The 13,071-nt window shown below is 32.8% G+C and overlaps 1 protein-coding gene across 1 annotated transcript; it reads left to right on the top strand.

Annotated features, from left to right (window-relative positions):
• Nucleotides 1-5,674: 5,674 nt before the first annotated feature.
• Nucleotides 5,675-9,515, top strand: LOC126740277 (glutathione S-transferase-like). The gene is made up of 5 exons (XM_050446233.1): nucleotides 5,675-5,935; nucleotides 7,160-7,306; nucleotides 7,364-7,537; nucleotides 9,073-9,215; nucleotides 9,284-9,515. The coding sequence occupies exons 2-5, from the start codon at nucleotides 7,171-7,173 to the stop codon at nucleotides 9,473-9,475; spliced, it is 645 nt and encodes a 214-aa protein (XP_050302190.1). The 5' UTR covers nucleotides 5,675-5,935; nucleotides 7,160-7,170; the 3' UTR covers nucleotides 9,476-9,515.
• Nucleotides 9,516-13,071: the final 3,556 nt, after the last annotated feature.

Below are 13,071 nucleotides of genomic sequence, written 5' to 3'. Positions count from 1 at the left end.
GTTTTGTAATAGCCAGTGTCTATTGGCAATAAAATGTCTGTAAACTAGAGTTTGTAGAGGCTGGATAAGGCATTGTGTTGATCAATATAGTATTAATTTTCATCCCACACACCTCTGCAGCACTGACCTCATTGAATCATGCTTGAAGGATAACCATCAATATGTTAAATTTCAGAATAACTTACTGCTTACTTCAAAGCAACTTATCTGGCATAGCGTTGCCAAATGTTTCATTCTAGGCCCTTTTTCATTTATTTCAATGATTTGAATGAATTTTGCCAGAATTCAAGACTTACACTGTTTATCGAAAACACTACTTACCTGGAACATAGTTTTAGACGGACGAGAGAAAGTACAATTTCGGTTTCTGGATTGTAGGAATAGGCTCAGCCCCAACAATACAAAAACTCAGTCGTCGCTGAAATCTGTTTATATCCTACCGAGTGTTGAGAGGGTGAAATTCTTGGGAGTGTACTTGGACTGTGCCATGAGCATGTTAGCCCTATTCAGTAAATCCTAGACTGTTTCAAGAGACGAGCTTACTATGGCTATTTTGATTCCAACATGTCCTGCGCTATTTTTAACTGAGGACATTCCTTGGGGGGCCTCTGAGATATTTGCTCTACAGCGTAGATGTGTAAGGGAAATGGATGGGGTACATTATCGATACTGCTGTAGGCAATACTTCGGTGAACTTAAGATACTTACTTTTCCATATCAGTATATACTTACCTGTTTAACCTTTGTCAAGAGGAACCTGCCAATTTTTTCAATACATGATGAGAGCAGAGTATCAGTAGAAATAGCACCATAAAATCATTGTATTCAATTCACCAATACCTCGGCTTGAACTTTAATTTTTGCGATGTGTTTGATAATGTTTTTTAATGTCTAATGTGTAATTAGATCTTTAATTTTTTTCATATAGTGGTAAGATGAAGATGTTCCATCGGAATGTTTTTAGTTTTTTGTGTGAATATTTTATAATTTAAAGTGTGTTAAAACGGTTTTTTTAATATACTTTTACCGACTCTTATAAGCACTTAATGGAGAAATTGACTTTGTTATCATTTCTTCGAAAAAGTAAAAAAATATATTTAGACAATCTCCTGTCATAACCTTAAATGTTTATGATAAATTCAGTTCAGAGTTTACAACAATTTTTCAATATATTGTGAAACCAGATTAGATTGTGGTAATAATTCACCTAGTAACCTTAGCCCTGATATAATCATGAATATTTTATTTAAATTTTAACTAAATCGGATTATTTAACAATAGGGATAGTTTACCCATTTAAAAATTAAAATACCCGTAAAGTTTATATTAGGCTGCTTGATTATGAATTTCATTATATTAAGCAATATTTTAATTATCTAAGTCCTAAGAGAATCATTGGGCTGGCACTAGAGACGATAATTGTTGTAGATTTTGGGGTTAGTCTATGAGCAAAATTTAAGATAAAGATATTTTAGTGATCGATACAAAAATAAACCTGATGATATACAGGTTGGGGAATTGAAGATTACGCCTTGTCCAAAATAATGACAACTTCGTTTGCTCCAATCAATGAGCAATATTTTCTGATATTCTCTGAAGTATTTTTTATTATTTTTTACATTTTTTTGTGTGGCAACACGCTGCACCAAAGTATATAGATTTCAACTGTGAGACTGTGGCTGCACTGTCGAATTTTAAAGCACTATTATTTTCCTCTAGTTATGGTTCTTTATACTCCTTCCGGAAGAGTTTAAATTGTTAAATAGTTTTATGGGAGGCATTTGACAGGTAGAGATTTGTCTTTGTAGTGCCCTAGAAGTATTGGGAAGGAACTGTGTACGGACCATAATATTGTTACCAGTATTTGGAAAAAACATGTTCAAATATTGAATGTTCAGACGACCATGTTATAGGTAAATTTTTTATACATGGCGACCATTTATTGATTGCCGCCCATAAATACCCTGAGTTGCTGCAAAACCAAGTTCTTCGCACCATTTCGTTTTTTCTGCTTAACACGTTGACTGCCATATATGTGTACCATATATGGACACAGTCAATTTTTATTCAGCGCCATGTGTACCACCAGTGGACACAGAACTTCTTACCTTCCAAGCCATGTGTACATGGGGCGGCCACATTAAGCGTTGATTGAAATGTATGTATGGATTGGTCTGGCGTAGGAAATAGTTTGTTTGAGAATGGCTCGGGAATATTTTTGTTTTTCGAAATATTATGACACAAAATAATGACGTTTTTAAATGATACGTTTATTTTTTAAATGGGCAGTAATTTAACATGTAAAATTGTTATTTATAATTATAAAATAAACAAACTAATTTAATTACATGTTTTTGAAAAAAACAGTCTTTACAAATAAAAATATTTTCGTCACAACCTAGACATACGTAGGAAACTCTTTTGGTATTTTTTACAGCATAATTACACCCCTGTTCTTGTGAGTTTTTTTCGTAGCAATATCTGCACCGGCCTCTTTTTAGCTTTTTCTCGTTATCTGTCTTTTCGGAAACTTTGTGCTCTTTTGAGGGATTCATTGGGATTGGCGTTACTGCCATTTCCAAAAGTTGCATGACAAGGTTTTCTTTGAAAGTCGTTATTGAGATTTTTTTCTCGTTCATTTTATTGTACAGATTTAAGGCATTTACGACTGGATAGGTACCTGTGATAAATTAAAAGGCCAATTTTCTGTACCATTTAATTGACTTTCTAAGAGAATTTGAATAAGCTGACATTTGGTCTGACATATTAACAAATGATTTAGCCTTATTATAGTCGATTATTGCAGAAGGTTTGAGCCTAGGACCCTCTCTATGGTGTACTTCCTTTAGTTCATCTGTATGTTTTGTGGATAAGAAGAGCACGTCCCTCTTGTCATGCCACTTCATAACAACAACTTTATTTTTATTTTGTTTTGCAACAATTTCCCCCTTTTTTAATTTTGCATCAACTACAGACTTTAGTAGGTTTCTTCTGTTTTTACGAATCGTTCCAACTAGATGAGTTGATCTATTTTGCAAGTTTCCGCAAGAGGAATAGAGGTGTACCAATTGTCTGCAAAAAGGGTCCGGCCACTATCAAGCAATGGTTGCAACATTTCCATAACAATAGATTCCGCAACCGATTGTCCATTTATTTTCTCTTTACCACAATATACTTTCAGGCTGTAAGTAAATCCTCCATCTAGACATACTTTATAAACTTTAATGCCGAACTTATGTCGTTTTCCTTTTATATACTGTCGAAAGGATAATTTACCTCGGAAAGGTATCATGGTTTTATCGATGCAAAGAGACTCTTCTAGAATAATGCAGAAAGAAGCATTCTTGTTCAGCATATCAACAAGGCATTGAATTTTATGAAGCCGGTCATTGGGAGGACAATCTTCATTATTTGCCAAATGAAACATACGTAAAAGCAGCTCAAATCTATTCCGCGGCAAATATTCTGATATTTCGTTTTTATATAATGGATGTTTGCGCCAATAATCTTTTAGTGATGGTTTTTTATCCAATCCCATCCAAATTAAAATAGCAATAAATGTTCGTATTTCGTTATAATTAGTATCCACCGCACTTAGGCGAGAATATTGGCCAATATTTTCATTCGTTATGGCAAGAATAATTTGCTGTTTCGCGTATCTATTTGTTTCGACAACGATCTTATTAATAACATCGTCGGATACAAGTAATTCAAAAAAATGAAGTTCATCCTTACCGCGCATTTGGGTCTGCAAGGCTAGTGAAATTCCAATATTCATTGGTAGAGTGAATGTCGAAAAATTTCCTGAAGCTGGTCTCCACTCCGGTCTTTCATCATTGCCTGAAGAATCTATGTTTATATCTAACTGAGCAGATGTTGAAGGCTCAGAAGTTAAAAAAATGGAGGGTAGTGTATAAGAAGATAATCATTACTAGGAAGAGAAAATATGAATTTTAGACGTTAAATTTGATATACATAAGTATTCCACTTAGTTTCGTACGCGAGTTAGTATATTGAAACTTTTTACAACACTGTTTTTTTTCTAATAACATTTTAGAAAATAAACCATGTATAAAAAATGGAATTGCCAAACCTCCTACGTACCTAACTGAGATACATACTTCATCTTTTTCTTTTTAGGGCGGTCTTCTTCAGAACTGCTTGAAGATATCTCGCCGGCCAAATATGTCGGATCCAAATCAGAATCTGAGATATTTGAAAACTCGTCACTCATGTCGAGGTCTCTATAAATCTCTATTTCTTCTGCCGCAGCCTCCACTGCTTGTTGCATCTCAGTATTAGAAATAATTCTTTTCTTTGCCGCCATTGCTCCTCCAAATTATAGCCCACAAAACAACATGTTTTTACACCGATTTTTATAGAAAGAATGACTGAAGAAGGCAACAAACATAAAATGCACGTGGTATTTCTGCTTTTAGTGAAAACCGTACAGCTGCTGCCATCTCTCCAGGCGAATCAACATTGACCTTGTACGTGTCCAGATAAAGTACACATGGCACACGACATCAAAAAATAAAACCTGTTTAATCAGGTGCCATGTGTAAAAGTATACCATATTTGGACACAACTTTTTTAAACTAAAAAAAGCAAAATATACATAAATTTTTACACATGCGTTCGTTTTGATGCAGACACTGTTTTTAATAAAATAGTTACGTGGTCCGTAGGACCCGGTAATTTTTTTTTCTAATTGGGACTGGCAGTTAACGTGTTAAGTTAGACCTGGGATCGGTCTATTCTCAATAAAACAGCTGCCCTGCTCATTTCCAAATTGTCCATTGTCCTGCCATAAAAGAATTTTTAACAAATACTTTTCCTAATCGTCTTATTGCTGGGACTGGCGATGTTAAATGGCCTCCTGGATCTCCAGGTTTGTCCTCAAATGATTTTTATTTTTAGGGTAACCTTAATAGGGAGACCATTTACAAATAGGAATTTAGTGGGCGAATAAATTTAGAGGAGTTGCTAGAGAAGAATTAGGTGTATAAAAATTATTGTTATATGTACTTTTATTTTTATTGATTTTTGGGGAAACTTTTGTGGTTTTTGTATGTAGCTATTTATGATTAATAAAGATTATTATTATAATTAGAAAATTGTTGAAAGTGGTTTTATGAGGTTATCTTATTGTTCAGCCAAAGAAGGAATTCTAAACCTTTTAATTAAAGAACTCTCCTATAATATTTTTCGAAATTTTATTGCAAGTAATACAGTAACCCCCATCAAAGTCAGTATCGAACCGTTGATCGAATATAGGGTATAATACATATAACCCAAATATTCAATAAACGGTCAAACTAAAAAATAACGATTTAGCAGAGCGCACGAAATGCAGGTGTGCACGTTGTCACATTTTATTTCGCCTTTAAGCATCTCTCTAGGCGTAATGATCGATTCCCCAACCTGTATAATGTTAATTGTTGTTGATTATTTATCAAGGATTTCTAATAATACCTATAATAGCTTTAATTCTATTCTACTATTATACAGATGACACTCATAAAATCCAAACATTACGATCTATCTCATTTAATTACAAATACGTAACAGCTGGTTGTCCTTGACAAAAATTACACTGATCGCAGTGTTGTATCACAATTATTGTTAATAAATACAGTAACAATTCAGAGTTGTTGTATTAGCACCGTACTATTAGTTAAACTTATCATATATCTACTTATAGCAGTCATATTAATAGAAGATAAGATATTCTCTAGATTAAACAAAATAAACATGTTATTTGTAAGATATATTGCAAATTCATTATTACGTGCCTGAACACCAGCATTTTTTATCATTTGTTTTTTTGCCGATAGGAAAAACATCGCATATACATATATATTGTGAGGCATTTTTTTAAAATCAATTGATTCCATCCGGTCCCAGGGTACCAGTATAGAACATTGTTAAAAAGGTAAGTTAATTATTTATGAAACATTAATTAATCTTTGGATCGTATAAACATTTACATTTATAATTTAAAGATTCCCTTGGGAATAGATTATGCTATAAGCAACGGCAAATGTCTTAGAAATGATATTTGCACATTAAGAAAGCAAACAGAATATTAATAGGAGTTTTATTTTGCTGTATAAATGATAAAATCTATTAATTATGGACAAATACATAATTAAAAAGTAATAAAAACATAAAGTACAGTGTGATGTATAAATTGGGCTCAAGTAAACATTCGTCTTGTAAAAACGCATTATTATTAACACGTTTTATTAGATCCACAAGCTTCTTGTAAACCCCATCTTAAAACTTTGGGTTTTAGTATATTTTTCCTACATTTTTCTGTTACTTATAGCGTGTTAAAATAATACCTATTTTAAAACAGGACCTTACAAGTTAAAGCCTACAAATATAATTTTTATGATTTGCTTGGCAAATAAAGGAATATTTTTATTATTAAAATAATAATAGTATAATTAGGTAGTACACCTAATTATTAAAAATCAATTATTAATTAAGGGATAAACAATATTTTAAATAGAGTCTAAATATACTTTAGAAATATATGATTCAATTTCTTTAACATCTTTAACGCGTACTGTAACAAAAACTCATATTATAGTTTCATACAGGGAATCAATTTGAAAACTTTCAATGCGAATATCTTTTAAAGCAAAAAAGTTAGAAAACTAAATTTGGTATATATTATGTTCTATACATAGGGGGGCGAAGAACTAGCATTTTTAGATCCAAAGGCTGAGTTAAAATAATAAAACATTTGAAATAAATTTAGCTTTTCGAACTTTTTTATTTTAAGAGATATTCGCATTGAAAGTTTTCAAATTGACACCTTGTTAAATTTCTATAGATATTTTTATCGACTGTCTTAATGTATATTATATTATTTTACTTAAATATGTCCGGACGGTAAACCATTTAGATAAATTAAGGCAAAAGTAAAAAAAACCTTTGTATGTCTAGTAATTTCTTCAGATTTTTTTTGCCTTATGGGTCTATCACTCGGAGGTCGTTATAATAATATCATTCATAAATAATCGGTTACAAAATTACTGTCGATTAACGAGTTCACAAGATGGTCAAGGTTTTTATAGACCAAGTATATTTATGTCAAAATCATCTTAACCGCAACCTGAATTTAATAATTTCTTTTATTTTGGGGCAGAAATAACTAAAATGGCTCCCCACTACAAACTAACATATTTCGACCTTACCGGACTGGGCGAACCGATTAGGTACCTACTAAACTATGGAAACATTCCGTTTGAAGACGTTCGTATCCCAAAATCCTCTTGGCCAGATCTAAAAGACAGTAAGTGATGTTCCGAGTGATTTTTCGTTCAACCACTATCTAAAGTTTAAATTCTAGCGTTAAACCCCCCTTTGGGACAACTACCACTGCTGGAAGTGGATGGTGAAGTGCTGTTTCAAAGTATCGCCATCTCAAGGTATGTTGGTACCGTTGTTGGACTAGCTGGATCGAACCCTTTAGAAAATTGGCAAATTGATGCGGCTGTTGATACTGTTTTTGACTTAAGAATAAGTAAGTTTTGCGTTATTTAAAGTGAACTATCCTTAGGTTAATAAAATACCTCATTAAGGCGAGTGATACTCCATATATACAAAAACTGTGTTTACTCTGAGTAAGTATTTCGAATGGTATTGAAATATCTTCAGGCGTCCCTCAAGGTTCACATATTGGACCGGTCTTTTTCAACTTGTTCATAAAAGAGTACTCAGTCTGTAGTTCCTAAGCTGTTAAACAGGTTGTTTTTCATGGCACTGTAGGCGATTGCTTAGTGATCATTAGCATGGTTTTTCTTAGGGTATATCTACAGTGACTTACCAGTACAATTTGATTGGTGCTTTTGAAAGGTCTGTATGGGTCGATAGTGAGTATGCAGACTTCTCAAAGGCCTTTGATAGGGTTGGTCATGACCATCTGGTTAGGAAGTTTGGGGCTATGGACCTGGGAAGGACTTTTGTCATAGTTTTTTGACTGGTTGCACATAGTTGGTCAGGATAAATAATTATATTTTTAATGGTATTGAAATATGTTCATGGCATCCGTCAAGGTTCGCATATTGGACCGGTCTTTTTTAACTTTGTTCATAAAAGAGTTGACCGAAGTAATTGTTCATTCAAACCATCTTGCTTTTGCTGATGGTTTTGAACCGTATAAAGCCATTGAGTCATCTTGCTGCTGAGTTACTTCAATTGGATTTAAATAGTGTTGCTGAGTGGACGAGTGGTGTAATAGCAATAGTCTGGAACTGAATGTAAAGAACTGTGCATGTATTTCGTGTGGTAGTTCTAATAAAATTATTAATTATCAATACGCAATCGACAATAACGAACTCAGGCTTGTTGATACAGTTAAAGATTTATGTGTTCTTTTTAATACCAAGCTAACTTTTTTATCGCACATTTTGGATATTAATAACAGGAGCATTATCACTAAAAATAGTGTATACCTTTCACCTTACTGTTTAAAAAATTACTTTTTTACTCTTTGGTGCGTTCCTTGCTTGAGTATGCATCTGTAATTTGGTCCCCTTATTATGATTCTCATATTGAACGCCTTGAAATTATACAGAAAATATTCTTAAGATCCCTTGCTTATTGAGCTGAAGTTAATATTTGTCGTAATTATTACATCGACCATAATGCTATCAGTGTCTAGTTTAATATCCCTAATCTCAAAGTTAGACGGACTTTAACATTTTATAAGATCTTGAATGGTTTATATCATTGTCCTACTATCTTGGAACCAATTCCTTTTAAAATTCGTTAAAAAAAAGGGTTAATTTCCCTATGTTTCGTTTACCCTTTCATTCGGCCAACTATGGGTTTTTTCTCCACTGATTGAGTTTCTTTAATGAAAATAGTTTTAATCCATTTTCCAATGGCTTACGGTCATTCAAATAAAAAATTATTAATATTAGACTTTAACCTACGTTCCTTGCATAGTATTAAGTATCATCTATTATTATTTTTGTAAACTGGCTCTGCCGGATATTGAAATAAATAGAATCCTGCTGTCATAAAAATCTATAATGCCTACCCTGTTTTTTTAAGAAATTTTCAACTGGTATACTGAACAAAACGAAGAGCTAAAGAAGGAACTCAAAGAAACATTGGTGAGGGAACAATTGCCCTACTACTTATCAAAGTTTGACGAATGGGCTAAAAAGTACAATGGCTATCTTGCTGTTGGAAAGGTAATATAAAAGTTATATAAAACGTAATTTATAATTTGGCTTTATTTTTAATATTGTGTTCTTTTCAGCTGACCTGGGTAGATCTTTACTTTATAGCAATCATTGACTTCTTGGACGAATTTCTACCAGGATTTATTGGCAAACCATCCTTGCTGACTGGATATTCCAATTTGGAGGCACTTAAGAACACTGTTACCGGTCTTCCCCAAATTAAAAAATGGTTGGAAACAAGGCCTAAGTCTGAATATTTAAAATTGTAGGCTTTTATATATTTTTTTATGAATAAATTTATTACTTATACAGCGGGTTTCAATAAGATGCTGGTACTTACAGGGCTTTCAGGGTATTGTAAACTTCTTAACTTTTGCACAGGAGTTAAAATTTAAAGAATAAAAATATTTGGGCAGGGATTTAAAAAAATAAAATTATTGGTATTTTATAGTAATTATTGCCTTCTTGGACAAATTTCTACCAGGATTTATTGGCAAACCATCCTTGCTGACTGGATGTTTCAACTTGGGGGCACTTAAAAACATTGTTATACCCCGGCTTTCCCAAATTAAAAATAAATAATTGGAAACAAGTCTGAATATTTAAAATTTTAGGCTTTTATATAATTTTTCATAATCCTTAACCGTATATAAGGATGTCGTAAACCTCTTAACTTTTAAACAAGAGCTATGATTTGTTTTAGTGTTATTTGTTCCTTTTGTTTTAGTGAAAATTAAACAGGAAAACGATTTTTCCAATTCCTTTAAAAAGCTTTTTGTCCTATTAGTAGATACTAGACCCATATTGAGACGGCCAGTAAGATTTCTGCATTTTTACCCTCATCTGGTGATAAAATCTAAAATAGTTAAACTGATATAGGTAATATTTTAGGATAAAAAAACGGGTATCTCTGCTTTTATTTATTTATTGATTGCTACACTGCGTAAAAGGTATAAACCCAATCACAAAGTAGGATAAAGAAAATAATTATATAATAAATAACCTAGCTAAACTTAAAATGATGAAAATAAAATATACAATGCATATAAATCTTCAGGATACATTAATGAGAAATAATATTCTAGGACCGTAAAGCATTCAGTATGAGCGTTCAAACAATGTACCTACCTATCGCATGACTCCCCTTTCTATTTAATTTTTTTTGAAGTTTTGCAACATGAGCTAGGACTAAAAAGGAGTATTTAGGTTGCTTATGATGTGTGCCAAATTTTACATTTCTACATGAACGCATTTAAAAGATAAGAGGGTTCACGATTTTAGTTTTTAACCAATTATTGTTCACTAAATAGAAAGATATAATAGAATGAAATTCTCCCTGTATATAATGATAATGCAACACAACACTAGATGGCGATACCAGTATTAAAATCAGGAATAGCTCTCACCACGAACTTAATAAATATACCTGGACTGCTAATGCATATGGCCAGAGATAACCAATGCTTTGGTTGTCTCTGATATGGCCACGATACCCAAAAATGACCACTGCCTGGTGGCCGCCATTTTTATAGTGGTTGTGTCCTTTTGATGTTGGTCACTCTGAACATTTTCAGTGTTGCCAACAAAAAATATATTAAATAACGGTAATGAAGTTGACGACGCTGACGTTTGACGTGTGATCTGTCACGAACTAAATTAATTTTTCTCATTGACAATATTTTTAATTTATCATTGGAATTCTAAAATCACGACTTGACACGATCACTCGATATGATTGATTTTAAATAACATTGTCAATTGTGAGTATAGCGGATTGTCTAGTTTTTGGCGATTTGTAAACGACGCCAAAAATCAAAAGCGACAATCTCCATTTTTTGTAAATATTGAGTTTTGGGCATAAATTATTATTGCTAAAGCTCCTTGATTACCCTAGAAATTCATTTGTAGCATAAAAGACAATATCTCATACAAAATTAGGTTTAAAAATTGCCGTTTATTACAAAACATACAATCTCCAATGTGTGATTCACAGCAAAATAAGCAATATCCATTTCAACCAATTACAGTCAGTGTACGGGTCACCTGACTTGACTAGTTTTACTAGGGGTCTCCGCTTGTTTGTTTCGATGATGTTTATTTCCTGCTGTTTACGTTTAAAGATTGATTCGTTGCTTTCAGACATAATTATTATTTGAATTAATTTAAAACAGTGTAGTTGGTTATAATTTGGTTTGCGATATTCACGGAAAGTTGTTTAAAATGGAACATCCTTTAGAAGTTGAACAATCAAAAGCTAGAAAGCGGCGTTCAAATCCCGAGAAATGGACCTGGAATGCACAAAAAAAAGCAAGGTAGGAAACATTGAATATTTCTATAAGTTTAGAAATAAAATTGATAACCCCTTTAGCAAGCATTATCGATATTAACAATTTATTGTTATGTCAGTAAAACGGTGCTTCGGAAACATATGTTTTTAAATTATTTAAAGGTGTTTCTTTTTGTTATAGATACATGCCTTCCAAGCTTCCAGTAGCTCCACAATCTAGTCATCATTCTGGGGCTCTTCAATGTAAAAAACTGACTATGAGGGACTTAAAAGCTTTTCATGAAAAATTTTATTCTACTTATGATAAGTTAAAACAAGATGCCTTAATTTTGAAGTACACACAAGTGTTAAACATAAAAAGACGTCGTCCTAAAAATAAAATGCACTCAAGGAAGCAATTCCATACAAAATATTTTATTAGCAGCATTGAACGTACTTTTCTGAATTCTTTAAATATTAAGAGATTTCGAGTGCAGCGTGCTATTGAAAATTTCATGAAAACTGGTACTGCGCCCCAGGAAAATAAAGGTGGCGATTATAAATCAAAAAAATTTAAAAACAAATGCTTGGCTGTAATACTTTTTTTGAAATAACTAAAATGTGACAGCTCACACTACTGTCGGTGTTCCTCTATGCCGCAGTACTTAAGCTCGGATCTAAATATTAATAAATTAATTAGATTGTATAATGACCAGGCTGTCCCTGAGCTTAAAATCAAGCGTACGTATTTTTGGAAAATATTTAGCACTAAATTCAATTTAGGTTTTGGGCATCCTGGTACCGACGCATGTTCCACGTGCATACAATTAAGTTTAAAAATTAAGAGTGAAACAGATGTAAATAAAAGTCGAAGCTTATGGCTGAGAAACAAGTTCATAAATACAGAGCTAAAGCATTTTTTGATCTGGTACGAGAGAAGAGGGATGACCTTATTACCTTTTGCTTTGACTGTGAAAAAAATGCACCCCTTCCAAAAATACCTGATCAGAGTTCTTACTATAGCCGTCAGTTATACCTTTATAATTTTATAATCACACAGGGAAGTTCAAAAGACACATTGTCTAAAAATAATACGTTCTGTTACGTATGGACCGAAGATGTTCACAAGAAAGGCAATTGCCTCAGCCCTGTACCACAGATTACAAAATACTGATTTTCATAATAAAAAAGTTATTCGTTTAGTTGCGTGTCATTGCTGCTTGCTCTTTTTGGTTGCAACAAAAAGCTCCTCAAAACATTGAAACAATAGAGCTTGTGTTTCCAATTACAGGGCACTCTTTTATTCCGCCAGACCGAGTCTTCGGCGATATGGAGAAGAAAATCAAAACTTTCGAAAATATTGTAAATCCAGATCAGTATAAATACATTATATCTGAACATGGGACTATCATAGAGCTTGGTAGTGAGTGCGTCGTTGCAGATTTTAAGGCAGCAGCTGAAACTGTTTTAAAATCCACAAGTTCTTTACACTTTAAGATAACAGAGTGCAAAGATTCTTCATACGAAAAAGCACAAGAAAAAAACGATATTTTAGTAAGAGGAGAACCTGTGTATAGGCATAACATGAGTTTATTTAAA

The sequence above is a fragment of the Anthonomus grandis genome, chromosome 1 (assembly GCF_022605725.1).
Source record: "Anthonomus grandis grandis chromosome 1, icAntGran1.3, whole genome shotgun sequence".
Taxonomy (NCBI): Eukaryota; Metazoa; Arthropoda; class Insecta; order Coleoptera; family Curculionidae; genus Anthonomus; species Anthonomus grandis.
This window is presented reverse-complemented; position numbering and strand designations above follow the sequence as displayed.

What these genes read in the sequence shown, in the direction of transcription:
- LOC126740277 (XM_050446233.1), top strand. Translation starts at nt 7,171, where the DNA reads ATGGCTCCCCACTACAAACTAACATATTTCGACCTTACCGGACTGGGC. An exon ending in TTGGCCAGATCTAAAAGACA is followed by an intron (nt 7,307 to 7,363) that starts GTAAGTGATGTT and finishes TTTAAATTCTAG; the next exon opens with CGTTAAACCCCCCTTTGGGA. An exon ending in TGTTTTTGACTTAAGAATAA is followed by an intron (nt 7,538 to 9,072) that starts GTAAGTTTTGCG and finishes TGTTTTTTTAAG; the next exon opens with AAATTTTCAACTGGTATACT.